The sequence below is a fragment of the Mastacembelus armatus genome, chromosome 9 (genome assembly GCF_900324485.2).
Source record: "Mastacembelus armatus chromosome 9, fMasArm1.2, whole genome shotgun sequence".
Taxonomy (NCBI): Eukaryota; Metazoa; Chordata; class Actinopteri; order Synbranchiformes; family Mastacembelidae; genus Mastacembelus; species Mastacembelus armatus.
In genome coordinates, this window is record NC_046641.1 from 10,835,149 (window position 1) to 10,852,212 (window position 17,064).

Here is a 17,064-nt window from a genome sequence, read left to right on the forward strand (position 1 = left end):
GAAAATATTACAACATGACAGCAAACGTCTTAACAGTTTAATGAATCACTACAGGGGCTGGTGGCTTACAATAGATGATTATGCAATATGTTACAAGCAGGTCTTAAATCATTTTGTCAAGATGGAAAAATTAAGTTACAACACTATATATACTGTGCTGTGCACAGCGGATTGTCTATTTGATGGGCTTTTTTATTTACACATTTTTTTCATTTGATGCTCCATAAAAATAATCTGTAAAAAACTGACTATTATATTGTTTTCAGTTTTCAAAGCAAACTTTAAATGTATATTAATAAACCATCTTGCATTCTGACTTCACTGCTAAAAGGAGTTTTGTGTTCACAGCATATTATTGCCATATTCCATTATACTTATATTTTATACCTGAGCTAATCACACTCAGATGTTGAGATAATCATATCTCAGATGAAACAAACAGAAACAAAACAAGCAATATGAAAAACAGTACATGACACAGGTTTTCCATGCGAGGCATTCAATTACCTATGTGGTCATCTTTCTTTCTCTCGATACGACTCTACATGTACACTTTGCAGATAACAAAGTGAAATGCTGTCATTCTGTCTTATGTGTTTTGTCTCAAAGGCCGTTACCACCTGTGTTATACATTCATTTTCCAGAAATGAATAATACAATAAAAGTTTAGACAGAAACAGGAGTCTGAACTCAAAGTTCCAGCCTACACTAAATGGTTTCAGTTCAATGGAACCAGAAGTGTGTCTTTCTTTTTTCCCCCACTATGAAGCTGAGCTGTCAGTTATTTAGGAAGGAATCTCTCACATATTTTACAATCATCTAGATGATTTTCAGGGACTATAGGAGAGAATTAGGGTAAATTAACTGGGGTTGTATATCACTGAGACACAACCATTACGCTGGAATGTGTAACTAAAAACCCAGAGTAAAGAAGTGCAACACCTAATGGTAGATTCCTGCTGTCCAGTATAATATACTGTACGCAACATGTTAAAAGACTTGTATTTTGCTACCCAAGCACAGGTTGTTGTGCTGTAAATATGAGATCAAGGCTTAATGTATAGTAGGCATCAACTAAAGCTTATTGTTTATTCTCACTCTAAGAATCATGTTTCTGCATGACAAAACCTTTTGTTTGGAAGAGATTACCCCTTCTTTGTAATGATAAAGTACGCTTTTTTTAGATTTAAATGTATTTGATAAGATTTAGACTAAAGCAAGTTTAAACCAGAAGTTCTGCACGCCAGTGTTTACATGAGACAGTACTTTACTGCATGTTTAGCATTTTTTTTAATGCAATAATTTCAGGGAGCTTCCAAAATGAGTTATAATCCCCTGTCTAGCATTTTTGTGATTTAAGATTATTATATTTTTTTTATTGTAACAGAGAGTTAAGGCTGTGGCTGTTTGCCCCATATACATTTCCTAGAAATGAAATCCAGACAGTTCTTTTCATGATTTCTAGAAAAGACATCAACAAATCTGAACCTGACATCCAGTCAACCGGGCATGTCTCTGCTTGAAGTTACCTCCCTGCACTTTGTCTAACTGCAAGTGCTGTTTCTGTTTTGGAAAACATGTTTCAAGAGTTTCTAGAAAACAGTTTCAGGATGCATGCAATAAAATACACACAAAACTTTAACTACTACTTTTGATAATATTTTCTTTTTCTTTTTTTTTTTTTTTTAAACATCTAGTTAATCAAGGCAAACACTGAAAAACACCTATTACAATTTCCCAGAACCTAATCAGATCGATTCAAAATGTTCAAAAAAAAAAAAAAAAATCATTTAAATGGTTAGAAAAGTTGGATTAATAATTATCAAAACTGATTCATTTATATGTATTATATTGTATTAAACAAGCTGATTTGTAAATGTAATGCACAACTTCACTAACAGAAGGCAGAAGGTAAAGCAATCAAATATAAATTAAGAGGGTAGAAAGACATTTATTGGACACCAAAACAAACATATATGGCTGATACTTAACGGTAAAACCTTTAACACATGGTATTTTAACAAGATGTACCAAATTCATTCATGTTTCCATTGCTCTGTGTCACTAAATTAACAAATAAACTTCCTCCGGTGAAATTGGCAAATGCAAAATGAATGCATCTGTTAAACATGGTGCATCTGTGTGCACACACATGCACATCTGTGTTGTCTAAACTGACCATTTTTCAGTCCGGGCTTCCACTGATTTGATCAAGCCCTTTCCCATAACCCGGAAGTCTTCCAGGATCGCTTCAACATTGGGAATGGTATTTACTTTGTCCCCAGTCACCTCCACGTTCCTAGCAGACACCTGTGATGTCTGTGATGCATGATGGAGTAAAAAGCAAAGCATTACCTCATAGTCATGGATGTTGATCTCAAAATGAGCAGGATGGAGAAAGAATGCAAAACAAAATGTATCACTACTTTTTAAGTAGTAGTAAGAGGATGAGTGACTTTACCTTAAAAGGCATTTGGGTAAAGGCCTTTGGTTTCCATAAAACTGCTATCACCGTTCCGCCATAAGGGTCACAGAAGAAGAGGGCCAGGTCTCCAAATGCCTCCTGAAAATAAATTTGGGTAGATGATGCAGCACAGGTTCAGGACACAGTCACACAAATTTGTCACATTCAACAACTTTTGTTTGATAAGCCCAATCTAACAATCAGCTCTAACACTGACGTATCATTAATGGCCAGGTGTACCCTTGTTCATACTTTTTAGCCACATAATGTGAACCTGAGCCTGAACTGGCTGCTTAATAACAAGTCAAGGCCCAGGAGAACCATGCCTAAAATGAGTCATGTTCACATAAATGTAAAGAGAAGGTGAAAACATGGAAAATACAACGTTAACAGCTAAAGTAGAAAGGTTCAGAGGAATGTAAACATTGTTTCTAGGAAGGCTACAATAGAGAACAAGGCTGGATGTTGTTGCTTTCTGAACAATGCAAGTACAGCCTATTTTCACGGGGTATTTCTCGCTTTTCTTCCTTTTTTATTGTCAGGAAGCTGCTGGACGTCACAGAGAGAAATATTCTGGCCTCAACAGCACAGCTGCAACTTGCATGCGTAAATCCTGATACACAGCTTTCCTCATGCCCCGTGTCAACAAGGAATTATTAACGCCACACCTTCCATTTTAACACGAAGTGTTTTCCTCACAGATAAGACTCACTCTGAGTTCTTGCAGGTAGAGGGAAACAGGGTTGTAGTCAATGACAGGTAGGGCCCCTCCAGACTGACTCACGCTGCCTTTAATGATGCCCCTGCTGAAGGTGACAGCTGGAGGGTCTACCGCCTGGCTAAGCAGCGGAACCTGCTTGGGGTTCAGATGAATCAATACGTCGTAGGCATCCAGAGGAGGACGCATGACCACCTACACAAGCACAGATGAGCGTTTAGACAACGGACAATTTTGTGAAATGATGCAGCTGTGGCTAAATGACAGCTTATAAGTACATTTTACCAACCCTGATATCTTGCATCTGGCTGCCGTCTATCAGCTGATGTTCCAGCACATTAAGACTCTCGGCAGCCACCATCACCACACGCTGCAGCATCTGAACACACAGCCAAAAGAACCTTCATTCTCAAGTGATTGCACTGAAAATATTCTAACATGTCACGATAAAGTGTCATTGTTGGTTGTACAGCTGTTAATTAGCACTTACTTACAATTTCCCACAACCCATAAAACATGACCAACAATTGCAGGCACGAAAAAGCCATAACAATATGAATAACGTTATATAGAGCAATATCCAGCAATTGTTGAAAAGGCATTATCAGAAGTCACCTACTGTATTTGTTTAAACCCCTCTGATAAAAGTACGTCTTTAGTTTTTTTTTTTTTTTTGCATTAGTGTGAAAGTTCATTTTTATTAGATATTGATCAAAACACAGGTAGTATGATGTAAGCTATTCTGGGCTAACATGAATAACAGCAACCACACTCTAGTATTTGGAATCTCGGTTTCTATGGCATTTGAAAACATAACAGCAATAAAACATGATAACAGCAGCAGAGTGGAGACACCTTGTTTCTTTGTTATTTGAGAAGGTAAATATCACCGCCCTCATGCTTCTGTTGAAGGTACTTGAACTGATAAAGTGCCTCGAATTTGCACCGAATGGTTCTCCTTAAAACCTCCAATTTCAGCATTTTAACCTAATGATAGATAGTCTTTCCTCCGAGTACAAGAATTTGTTCTGTTTTTTGGACTCCTTTTGGGCAGATGGGTCAGATTATAACCCATGTTCATTCATTAGGATAATGTGCTTTCATTCAAACTTGTTGAAATCTCTTTCAGTTCAGTTCTAAATTATGATATGTGTGAAGCTAATTAACATTTCTGTGGTTATGGTGGTATTTTGGTTGATAGAAACGCATCTTGTGTATACATTGGAAACGTTAACATTCATTTTTTATTAACTCCCATCACAATCTGCTCCCTAGTGGTCTTTTAGAGGTACTGACAACTACAAACAACACAGAATCAGGATGATTCACTCACATCTATTAGTTTTCAAATGTAATTTCAGTTCAAGAAGTTCATGAAGATGGCTGTGGGAATTCAACAAGAAACTTGAATACGTTACCTGAACAACCAGATAACGTAAAATGACAACAACCTGAATAATTATGTTTAGTCAAGATGAATAAAGTGCATAGTGACGTCACTGTCAGGACGTCACAGAGCCCAAAGTTCCTGCTCTCCACCACTTTTACAAAGGAGGATGTGAGGAGAGGCTCAGTGTTAATGCTGGGCTTGTAGGGGGAGTGAGGTGGGCCTGTGCAGGAAACTTAAGTGGGTCAGCTATTCACCATGGGCTGGCGTGCGTACCTTTTCTGTACTCTACTGTGTGCCACTGGACTATTTTATAGCTATGCTCACATACAGACTGAGGAATCCAAAACTAAATATCTACCCTATTTCACTACAACAGAGGACAGCAATGAAAAGCAACTGGTGAGCTACAATCTGACGGCCTTTCGAAAACATAAGAAATGCTTTTGAAGTTAGTTTTGAAGGTTGTTGATACAGTTACCGATGTAAAAATTCCTATTATAAAGAAATTCTTCAGAGTGTGATTTATTATTTAATAAATCTGTTGGTATTTTAAGGTTTGCTAACATAAAACATATTTTCCCCTTTCCCAGATCAATGATTTACATGAGGTTTTAGAAAGACTTCAGAACAACCAATTTACTTCGATGCGAAAAAAGCATGGCTTTCTTCCTGTGGTAGGTAACGCACCACCATAGTCCATTTGTAATTATCTCGATTTTTCAAACTGGCCTAGTCAGCCTGTTTTGAACAGTAGATCATTGATCAGTATCTTGCTTTAACATGGTTTCTTTTTTCAGTGTGATCCAGGAGACCAGTGTGCATTAAGGAAGGGCTCCAGAATTGGGAAACTGTGTGACTGCTCTCTTCCAAGAACATGCAACTCCTTTCTACACCGCTGCTTGTGATTCTAACAAATCTAACAAAAAAAAGCTTGTGACCTCTTACATGGCATAGTGTTCCATTGTGTGTGTTTTTTTCTGTTTACTAACCCTAATCATTTTTAAATTCACTAAATCTATTAAATGTGTTACTGTACAGGCTTTAAACTTGTGTTTGTGTCCACTGACCTGAATACTGGGGTTTCGCTTGGTCCACAGAGAAAGCTTTTTGTCTTTAGGCGTAGCTATAAACATTACAGGCAGAGACTCCCTGGAGCCCATGAAGTCGTTCTTGATTTCTGTGTAGTCGGCCGCTACATGTGACAGAGAGGGGAACAACAATAAAAACTGTTAAAAAAAAGTCATGCATATGAGCAGGATGTTAAAGTATGTCAGGTGTGTAAACAGAAAGAGGTCAGAAGGGATTCATTGTTGTGATGCAAAGGAAAAAGGAGTGTGTGAGAGCTTGCCTGTGAGCTGGTTGTTGAGGTTGACTACCAGCGGGTTGTTCCTCCAGTCAAAACAGGAGAGCAGATGAAGGAAACGGAGGAAGCCCACCTGTGGAGAACTGAGGAATAAAGAGCAATTAATCACATGATCTACTGAACGAACAAAGAACGTATAGCTGCAAATGACACAGATCAGGTGGAAAGACTATTGAAAAGAGGCAGTTACCCAGGAGCAGTAAAGGGTGCGGGGTTCAGGAAGAGTGATGCCACCAGCAAGTCTGCAGTGTCCTCTGTAATGTCTTCACTGAAGAGCTGAGCCCCCAGCCAACGTTTGGCCAGGCGACACACTGCCCCGAAACACGGGTGCTGCTGCTGGAGCCTATCAACAACGAAATGAAACAAAAATTTGAGAAAACTGTGCATGTAGACAAACTAAACCAAACCAAAAAGACCAAAAAAAAGTTTGAGAAAGTTAATTATACATTGCAAGACAGAACTAGTAGGAACCCTAATACCCTCTCTCACAAAAACAGGAAGATGTTTTAAGACTGTTTTAATTTTTACCCATGTAATGTGCTTGTGAGTAGCGGCTTATGAATGGTGGCCAGCTCCAGAGCTTGAGCCTCCTCATTGTCCCTTACAACCTGCAGGCCCTCGGCATTTACACTCTCCCTCAACACTTGGGGCTCCCGATGGTATGCTACCTGGATGCGGAACACCAGGCCATCCTGGAAACATAGAAGAATAAACATGCTCAAAGGCAAAGAAGACAGCTGAAATAGACACTGAATGGCTATGGGAAATAAAATTTGCCAACAACTTGTTTGGACACACCACAAAGCTATTGCACTTCAAAAACCAGTTTTACACAATTAAGATCACAGTCAAGTGTGCAGAATGTACCTTCCAGACATCTAGGTGTGTGGGACAGGGCCTGCATGTATAATTATGGTGCTTCTTAAGTAACTCTCCCAGTTGGATGTGAAAGGCGGCTCGGATATGCCGAATGGCAAGGGCGTTGTGAGGCCACTTTCCACTCCCTTCCATGTGACAGATCACTACAAGGACAGGGTTCATTTATTGCAACACGAGTCTGCAGAGCCAGGTGACTGTAATTTTTCTGCTTTTCTGCTCACTGATAGTAACTCAGATATTATTGTGGAAAAAATATAGCTACAATAGCCAGTAAAACAAAACAGAAATTAAATTATGTTAAACTAAAATTTCACACACACAATACATTTATATTAAAAATATTACCGTATTTTCTGGACTATGAATGACACCGGAGTATTAGTTGCTTTTAGCAAAAACAGCCTTATTGAACAGAAAATAAACATATATAAGTCACTTTGGTGTACAAGTCACATTTCAAATTATACCAATTATAGTCTGGGGGAGATGAAGTGGCATGTCCCCCTCCTCTCTTGGGTAGCCTGAATGCCAACATTCACTCCAAACTTTGTTTCAGCCGCAAACTTTATTACCTGCACCTTGAAATCTGCAGTATAGCTCTTTCTTTTGGGCGGCATTTTTACTTGTGTTATACTGGGAGTCGTAATTTAGAGTTTTGGCGGTACAATATTATCTTTAATTGAGTCAAGAGAGCTTTCTAACGCTAGTGACTACTACTCAAATTACTGTAAATATACAAATAGAAGTTGCTTCGCTATATAAGTCGCAGGACAAGCCAGAGAAGTAAAAAAGTGTGATTTATAGTCTGGAAAATACGGTAAAGTCTCAAGGTTCTGGGCAGATTAAACAACCCAACATCTTATTCATTTGTTGGTTACCTGTAATAGGTGTGATGTAAGCTGGGCAAGGTTTGCCTTCCTTTGGCACCAGTGATCTACAAATCTTTTCCCTGTCAAAGAAGGAATAGTCCATCTTCATTGGCAGAGGAGGAAAAACCTGCAAGAAACAGCAGAAATTTTAGAACTGTCATAAAAACATATCCACAGTTTACAGGCACAAGCAGAACGACAGCTCTCCACAACTTAATGAAAACTCACTGAACTGTATTGTGGCTTGAGTTGCAAAATGACTCAAATTTTACTGCTACTTACCACATTTTTCCCCATTTAGAACAAAAGTCTTTACCTGTGTGTATCTGAGTGCAGGGTGGGCTCCTTGCACCGCTGTGATGGACAGAGGCAGACCTACCAGCCTCCACAGTTTTCTGCTCAGATCATCGTAAGACTGAACCACCCGTAAGCTCTCCTCCTCTCCAGTGCTCGGCACCTGAAACCCATAATAACCATAAAACACATGCTGTACATACACACCACCATGGGGTATACTGAATGGCAAAACAACAATGCTGACAATTCCCTTCTGGTGGTCTACCTCAATTTTAATATACAATGGCAAACAATAAGATAAATATCATTGCTGGCTATTAATTACAGGTATATTTAAGCACCACCAAAATTATCCACAGATATTAGAGGGTTTCCATAAAAGAATATCGACACACGAATAAAAATCATATTCTACTCTAATGTGAATTTGATGTTTATTACAAACTAAATTAAATACCCAAAGTGCGCCATTACCTCATTTCCCGTTTTGATGACGTCATCTACTATCGCCCCCACATACCGTATGGAGGATTCGGGGATGTCGACATGCCTGGTGGATAATAAAAACATTACTTTCTCTTCAAAAAGTCATACCCGCATTCTCCACACTGCTAATCCTTCAGGGCATATGGCCAAGTAAAAACTGATCCCAATTTGATTTATTCCGTTTCTTTCTTTCTTTTTTTTTTTTTTTTAACCCCAAAGAGCCATTTTCCTGTTGTCAGTCGGCGCTAACATCAGCTAACTCGCTAACACTGACCAGACGCGGCGGACCAGATGAGGCGAACGGGCAGGAGACGGAGCTCCGTGTGGGACTGCTTTGAACAAGTGGGCAACTTCGTCCGCTGCATGAAATGTGACGCGACGCTCAAGTACTGCGGCGGGGCCACCAGCTCCATGATGAGCCACATGAGCAGGCACCATCCGTCCACCGCCCCGCTGGACGAAGACGAGAAACCGGTGATCTGCAGCGTCCAGTGCGTGGAGGACGAGAGCACCGCTAACTCGGACGTCATGCAGGTGGCTGTCATGTCACCGGGCATGACCGTGAGTGCCAACCCGCCTGAGCGGGACTATGGGGAGAGGAAGCGCCTGAAGCGCAGCTCAGTCTGGGACATTTTCATCAAAATCGACGACGAGGTTCACTGCACGATGTGTGACACAAAGCTGAAATACAGGAGCAGCACCACGAGCATGATGTACCACATTAAGAACAAGCACCCTGACACTATGCCCAGTGATGGGGTGTCGCTGGCCACACACGCAGAGGTGACTGAACTCATCTCCAGAATGATAGAGAAGGACCTGCTTCCCATCAGCATGGTCAGTGGTGATGGCTTTCGTGAACTACTTGCATACACCGTGCATAACTACAAAATCCCATCTCCTGGCGATATCACACGGCTTATTGAAGGCCATTTCCACGAGAAGGTGGAGGAGCTTGTGGTGCAGCTGGGTAGAGTGGAGAAAGTGGCTCTCACTGCTGACTTCTGGACAGCCCTCCCGTTTCAGAGGTATATTACAGTTTCCTGTTCGTTCATAACAGATGACTGGCAGGGGAGGTCGGCCGTGCTGCAGACACACAAGCTGTCATCGGACAAGCGCTGTACCACAGGCAGTGTCGCGGAAAGGCTCCTCAACACTGTGCAGACCTGGGGTATTGCTGGGAAAGTGACAGCATGTGTTCACAACTGCGCACGGGACATCGTGTCGGCCCAGGCGTGCCCCCGTGTCGCTTGGGAATATGCCACTTGCTTTGCCACTACGTTGCAGTTGGCAGTCAGTGAGGGGCTGAGTGAGGATCTTGTCCGCATCATTGTTGCCGCAGGGAAACTAGTCAAGCACTTCAACCACAATCTGATGGCCTGTGAGGCACTGAAGCTGAAGCAGGTCCAGATGTGTCTGCCACAGCACAAGCTCATCCAGTCGAACAAAGCTAGATGGGACACCATCTGCGATATGTTCGAACGGTTACTTGAGCAGCGATGGGCGATTAAAGCTGTGCTCTCTGATCGTACAATCACTAATAGACAGGAAGCACAGATCCTTGAGATTGAAGATGATTGCTGGCAAGTAATTGAGAATTTCACACCAGTGCTGGCAACCCTGAAATGGGCAACAACAGTCATATCTGCTGAAACTGAGGTGTCCATTTCAAACATCTACCCAATCACCTTCAGCCTCATTCAGACTCACCTTGTGCCAAAAGAGAATGATGTCGAGCAAGTCTCTGAGTTCAAGCTGAAAGTTCAGAAGTCTCTTAGAAATCACATGGAGGTAGGCATGAACTAATGCTGGCGATCAATTTGCTTTAAGTGAAATATGTTTTGTTATATTAGTATAGCAAGTGTTTGAAGAATTCTTTATTACTGCTGTTTTATTTGACTGTTCACAGGTCGACTCCAATGACCTCGCCTCTAAACCGGCTCTGATTGCTTCCATGCTGGACCCTCGTCACAAACATCTCAGCTTTCTGACGCCAACAGGGAGACTGGCTGCAAAGGTGAAACTGCATGAACTGGTTTCAAAGTTAGACATCATAACTACTACTGTGGGCACAAAGGATGAACAGCAGGAGACCCTGGTCACACCTGATATTAGCCAGGTGGCTATGCCCTCACAAATGAGAAGTGACACCAAAAACACAATGATGCTGCTGTTAGGTGACAACTACAGTTCCTCCTATGCCACTGACTCCGAGGCTCAAGTAGATTACTATCTGAGGGACATTGCTCCCTCACTGGATACAAATCCTCTTGACTGGTGGAGGGTAAATGGACCAAGATTCCCTAAACTGGAGACCCTGGCAAGACACTATTTGTGTGTACCTGGGGTGTCACTGCCGTCTTTATTGTCGGAGGCTGGACAAGCATTTGCAACTATGCGTACAAGACTGAGTCCTGAGCATGTTGACATGATGATTTTTGTAAACAGAAATGTGTAACCTGCATGATCCAACATCATGGTGCACAAAGACATCATACAGATACAAATAATACAACAAGGTTACTGTAGGGCACGTAGTAGAAGGAAAGAGTTTATGTGTGCAACTTTAAGGAATAGTTCAGGATTAATCAGTTTGGTGTTAAAAGAGCATACTTGTTTGTGCTTGGCATGGGAGCACTTTCCAGAGAACAAAAAATTATAAATTTGTCTTATACGCCACAAATGCAGACAGAACCAACTCGTATTAGTTTGGTGGCACAGCAGAAAGTTTCTGACAAACTTTGGATTGAGTTTTTGTCCTTCCTTATTTACAGCCTAGTGCTGTTCTGAGTGGAAACATTTAGGCCAAGTGTGCAGATTAGGAGAAGTGAGGACGACTAAGACCTATTCTCACAAATCTGAATTTCCCCTTGGGTTTTAATAAAATTTATCTTATTGCATAAAGATACCTCAATATTGTTTTAACACCATCTTTAAAAAACCAGAACTATTCCCTCAGGTTGATGCCTTGACTGGATGTTACGAGAGTCTGGTAAGATGGGGATGGCAGGGGTATTACAGCATGCACACTTCCCCTGTAGATATGTTGTATATACTGGAGCAAATCGAAAAGAATAGTCCAAACTAAAAATATTTCAGTCAACAAAAAGTTAGATGCCCCGCTGAACTTCACGGCTGACTTTCATGGCTGCACCAACGAGCCAAGATAGTGAGCCAGTAATAGTAAAAACATCCCATTCAACATCACACAGCAGGCTTCCCCAGGCCTCTGGTGGAGACTGCTAATACTGCAGCAAAGCAACCATCTTTCAGTTACTGTAACACAGCTATTATGTTTTGTATATGATGGTTTTGAAATGATTTCTTTACAAATCATGAAGAAAAAGAGTGAAGAAAAATGACTGGTTTGATTCTTAGCTACCATAATAGCATAATGATTATTTGTATTATACAGCTAGAAACTCACTGACTAAACAAATCACTGCATTGCTGCCAGCATTAAGGTGATGTTTGTTGTGTCTGCTATGCTAAAATAAAATACGTACAACTGTAGCAGATGGGTGATGATCTGTCTGGGGACCAGTCGTTTCTGGCACATGCTCTCTGCTTCCCACAGCACAGCTTCAGTGATGGCCCCGTCCTGGAACCGACGCAGCTCGGAGCGAGAGCCCCACAGCTGGCGAAAGTCAGCCGCCTAGCAGATGAACACCACTGTTAATCAACTGTTGCACAAACATAGTAACACAGATTCCACAAAATAACCAAAACAATGACTAAAAGAAAAGTACAAATTCTTTATCATCACGCCAGTGCAAATGCCAGGCATATCAACAATGAAAGTGTTGGCTCAGTGCTACATTTGCTTAAATTATTAAAACAGTTATTACAGTCTTAAACATGTTTATGACGATACTCATAATTCATAAACCAATTTTACCTTGCAACAGCTCTTAATTCATAATTCTTCACTAATCAATAACAATGTATGATAAGTACATTGTTGCACAGAGTAAATACTAAAACAAATGTGTACCGCCTTTGTAGCGTGCCTGTTATTGCACTTATAGACAAGCCAAATTACCTTGTATGTTTAACACTATGGGAAAAAATAATGAGACATACACAAACATGCACGGACGAGGTTACTGTACCTTAGGGCTGTCTGCAGGGGGCCCCCTTTCCAGAACAGAGGCTGCCAGTTCTGGATTTAAGAGCAAACCAAAGGATATAGGAGGTTGAGCTCTGTGTTTTGGGGCTTCACTCTCCACAGGCCACTGTAATGAAACAAAAACAGACTACCTTCACAACAGTCCAGGATTTAAAGAGTGCACATCACATTTACAGAGTAAACAGTGTTTTTTTTTTCCCCAATTCTGCTTAGTCAAAAACATGTACAGTTAAGACTGGTACTGGTAATGTGGATTAAATCAGGATCTTGTTAAAAGTAGCTTAGACTAATTATGAAATTAATCATAAAAAACTTCTGAATGTGAATCTTTCCCACCTCAGGCACAGAGGAGAGGGAATGGGTGAGAAGGTGAATCCTTTGGCCCAGTCCTTGCTGTAGCAGTGACAGAATAAAAGGCAGTGCAGTTTGGATATAATTCCCACTGTGGTCCATCAGCTCACCTAGGAGGTTCAGCTTCTTACAGCTGGACTGAAGCTTCACCAGCTCACATAACCTGAGTGGGAGATGAAAAGTAAAAAGAAGAAGAGTGACTGTGTGTGTGAGAAGGTAAACTATATTTAGGTGGAATCTACAAGCAAGGAGAGAATATGTCACCGACATGTTTATTAAGGAGGAGGTGTTCAAACCAAGCTGTTTATGTAATTAGTTTTTGTTGCATTAGCTGATAAACAGAACCATACTGGAATACGTGGTCGCTGGTCCTTATCATGGGTTTGGGGGTCATGAGGAGGCTGTGGAATCCATCCACGGTAGGGTCGTCCCAGAACTTCATTGACACAGATGCCTCATGCTGGAGCTAAGAACCAATTTGAAAATGGTCAAAACCTGTTGCTGAACATCAGTGGTCATTCATTTATTTTCACAGCATTTACCTGTTTGTAGGTACAGGCGGTCATGTCAGCACACATGTTGAGATGGCCTGAAGGGTCAACAAACACGACCTGGAAAGCATTGTGGAACTCTACAAGAGATGGCTACAGGGAAAAGGAAAAAAAGAATAATAAAGGTACCAATAATGTTTAAATTCAAATTCAAATGAAAGTTTTGAATGTGAGATAGACCACTCACAGCTGTAGAGTCAGGATCTCTGGCCAGGCTAATCCCATTCATTGTCAGGTCTGTAGATGCTGAGTGGTAGATTGACAGTGAGTAAGATTTTCAAAACAGTGATTAGTATATCAAACAGTGTATTATACTGCCTTTTATAAAATATGAAAACCTGTGGTTTGGGCGATTCCAAACTTTCTTACCGAGAAAGTTCAAGGTGTTCCGAAGCAGCTGATAGGCTGTCATGCTGTTACTGATTCTGTGAGTGGTCAGCAGATAAGCCAACAGCATTGAAGACAAGAAGCCATTAAAACAACCAGTGCCCTATAAGACATTGAGAGAGAAATACAGAGAAAAAGTGAGATAAACGCTGTCCGAAGTCTAATAAATAAATACAAACCCCCCCCCCCAAAAAACAAAAGGGAAGATGCTTTGTTAAACCAGAAAGAGCCATTGCAAGCCCCCTAACCTGGTCAAGCTCTCTTTGACGAAGCCAGACTTTCAGTAGAGTCACCCCATCAACAAACGCCGAGCACTGGGACCCAACAGCAGAAAGAAACTGGAGGTGAGCTCTGGGAAGTAAATCTCCCAGAACAGAGCTATTGTAATGTGGAGTGGGAGGTTCACTGGTTTCTGTAACAAAATTAAAAAAAAAAAAAAAAAAAAAAAAAAATAGAAATTGGTCTTACTAAAAAATTTCATATCTGAATTGAACTACACATTCTCATATAAATGAACAAGTTTACCAGACTGGGAGGTCTGCAGCCCAGTGTACCACTCTGTCCGGATATTATTCCTCTGGGGGTGAAAGCGACTGGGCTTGAAGAACCCAGGAGGTGGACAGGCATGAACACGTATAGTGAAGCTGGACGAGTCTTTACCTGTAAGTTAGGATGCAACAACACATCTTGTCTCACAATCACAACCCAATAACATTTCAAATGTAATATACAGTGTAATATATATAAGGTAAATGGGCTCATACAAAAAGAAAATGAGTAACTGCCAAAACCCATACAATGAAAACTAAATAAAACGTTATTGAAGGTTACAATGTTTTACCTGGAGGCGTGAGTAACAGGATGGGTCGGAGTCGGTTTCCATGGAGACAGGAATAACGCAGGGGTCCAATCTCAGAGGAGGATGTGAGATGTTGGGCCAGGCCTGCCAGGTACAGAGCCCTCTTCCTCGGATACCGCTGGTTGATGGCATCCTTTGGGTGTAGGACATCCTAACAGCAGAAAGATGAACAGACATAAAACAACAGTCTTTTCCATAGTTCTTAGAACTATTGGAGGAAGTTCCCCTTTTTGTATCACCTCACTGCAGAAACTAAACTAATAGTTCTCAGAAAGCTGGTTTGGGGAACTTTTTTAGCTACTAAACAAACGACATACATTTATGTTGATTTGTAAAATACTAACTTAAGGTAAAGCAGCAACAACAACTGGCATCTTTAAAAGTTAATTTTAGTAGTGTAAACAGCTTTCAGTGGAGAAAAAACACAGACTAATAGGCTGGATTCAGAGCTTTACTGAGCCTACGTGATGGAGTGAATTCAGACATCTTTATGGATCAAAGAGAAACTTAATTTTGCTAATGTTGAGAGGGCTACAGCAACCATCAGCAGGATTATGTTACTTCAGTGTTCCTACTGGCAGTCCCTTCATCAGTGGGCTAGTTCCTACAACTAATTCCCTAAAACTGTTTGGCCCAAAAGCGGCACCGAGTATACTATAGCTGTGTATGATGCTCTGCAATGGAGAAAAAAAAAACAACAGGGGCAGGTGACTTACAGCTGGGATTGTGACAGCCAGGTCCACTGTGATGCGTGGTTTGGTGCAGGTGCCCAGAGGGTAGCTGCCAATCAGATCAACAGAAGCAGGAGGTGCCATGTGGAAATTTCCCTTTGTTGTTTTGGGAACCAGGAGAAAAGGGACCTTAACCGCACCAGACAGCCATGACAGGTCACCCATCTAAACACACAGAGAATGGAGGGCATGAATGAATGAATGAAATTGAACCTCTGGTTTAATCATGAAGCTTTTCTCACAGTTCAGATGGCACATACCTCCACCTTTGGTGAATCTGGCACAGCCTGGAGCAGCTTGGTGACTGTCCGAACAAAGGCATCTATTTGCTGTTTCTTACGGTCGCTCAGGACAACCTCCTTTAACAGCTCTTCCATCTGTTATGGGAGATCACAGAGGTTTATTAGGAATGTGTGGTTATTGTTTACATGGGGTAACGAGTTGGACGCCCCCCCCCCCCAATTACTTTCCCTTATTCTTTCATGTTCACGTGAGTAAGTCGAGGGTCTGACCTGCATTTTGAGCAGGCTACAGTGAAACAAGCTTTCTGCCTCTTTCAGCTGGTTTAGCTCCTCGGCAGTGGGAGGTCTGTACAGGTCGCTTCGGGACAGTTTCACCGGGTGGTAGGTCACCTCCTCAGGTTTGCTCCTTTTGGCTTTAATGGGAGCTTCACTCTCTGGCTCATCATGAGAGGCGTCTGAGGGAACCATCTGTAAAACATAACACAACACATCTAGCGGCAGCAATGCAGGTTCGGTCAACTTTATATATGTATATAACACCAGTAAGAAATCAATACCATTAGCGTAACATAAAGAAAACAGCCCCGTGTGTTAAGCGATAGTTAACAAATCTGAGCTAACATCGTGACAAATGTGTGGAGTCTTACCTCTGCCGGGTCCTCTACAGAGGTCTGCTGCTTCTCCATGTCTGATCTGTCTCAAATGTGATTTTAAATGTTAGTTCTCTTAACTTTGAATTAACACCGCTTCCCCTTCATTACGTTCTCACATGTGCGAAGGGGTAGTCAAACATGCTACCAGGAAAATATTTGTCTGATTGGTCTAGAATCAGCGGAAGTGAATAGTGATTGGCTCGGCACGTTTGCTGAGGCTTTTCTCGACTTCAACAAGATAGGTTGCGTTAGCAGTTTCCTCTATGGAGTGATGTGCCAGGTATGGTCCTTAAATTTTCATTTTCATGACTTCAGCAAGTAAAACCTGTGTAAACACTTAATATACTTGTGTCAAAACCAAGTGAAATATTCCAAAATAAATGTTATATTCATCTGTTCTATTGCAATTTTATTCAACTCTCTACAGGTCTAAGGCAGATCAGATGTTTGCAGCAGGTGCAGAGTACTCTTGGTGCCCATCTTGTGCAAATATGTTGCTACTGTATTAGATACAACAAAGTAAGCAGTGATGGATGAAGTACTGCGATTACTTCAGCAAAAGAATAGCCAAAATACCAAATAATACTCTATTCTATGAAATGTAGTCATGTCAAAAAGTAAATACTCATGTAAAGTACAGATACCTTCATGTACAGTACTTGAGTACTTAGTTACTTTCTGACTTAGTTACTTTC

General features: G+C 41.2%; 2 protein-coding genes across 2 annotated transcripts; one reads left to right on the plus strand and one right to left on the minus strand.

Annotated features, from left to right (window-relative positions):
- Nucleotides 1-1,931: 1,931 nt before the first annotated feature.
- nol6 (nucleolar protein 6 (RNA-associated)) lies at nt 1,932-16,520 on the minus strand. Its single transcript, XM_026322092.1, has 26 exons — nt 16,364-16,520; nt 15,987-16,184; nt 15,735-15,851; nt 15,460-15,639; nt 14,726-14,894; nt 14,410-14,544; nt 14,133-14,296; nt 13,867-13,987; nt 13,685-13,743; nt 13,489-13,590; nt 13,297-13,412; nt 12,932-13,109; nt 12,579-12,701; nt 11,973-12,121; nt 8,455-8,530; nt 8,000-8,140; nt 7,693-7,810; nt 6,803-6,957; nt 6,464-6,627; nt 6,126-6,278; nt 5,921-6,018; nt 5,640-5,764; nt 3,472-3,561; nt 3,177-3,377; nt 2,462-2,563; nt 1,932-2,319 (listed from the first exon to the last, which is right to left on the minus strand). The coding sequence occupies exons 1-26, from the start codon at nt 16,400-16,402 to the stop codon at nt 2,170-2,172; spliced, it is 3,423 nt and encodes a 1,140-aa protein (XP_026177877.1). The 5' UTR covers nt 16,403-16,520; the 3' UTR covers nt 1,932-2,169.
- Nucleotides 8,694-11,714, plus strand: LOC113139111 (zinc finger BED domain-containing protein 1-like). Its single transcript, XM_026322093.1, has 2 exons — nt 8,694-10,257; nt 10,376-11,714. Exons 1-2 carry the CDS (start codon nt 8,758-8,760, stop codon nt 10,922-10,924), a joined length of 2,049 nt encoding a protein of 682 aa, XP_026177878.1. The 5' UTR covers nt 8,694-8,757; the 3' UTR covers nt 10,925-11,714.
- Nucleotides 16,521-17,064: the final 544 nt, after the last annotated feature.

Coding starts and splice junctions, on each gene's coding strand:
- LOC113139111 (XM_026322093.1), top strand. CDS start 8,758: ATGAGGCGAACGGGCAGGAGACGGAGCTCCGTGTGGGACTGCTTTGAA. Junction 10,258..10,375: donor CTCTTAGAAATCACATGGAG/GTAGGCATGAAC, acceptor GACTGTTCACAG/GTCGACTCCAATGACCTCGC.
- nol6 (XM_026322092.1), bottom strand. CDS start 16,402: ATGGAGAAGCAGCAGACCTCTGTAGAGGACCCGGCAGAG. Junction 7,811..7,999: donor CTGCACTCAGATACACACAG/GTAAAGACTTTT, acceptor TGTTTCTTGCAG/GTTTTTCCTCCTCTGCCAAT. Junction 5,765..5,920: donor CCTCAACAACCAGCTCACAG/GCAAGCTCTCAC, acceptor TGTCACATGTAG/CGGCCGACTACACAGAAATC.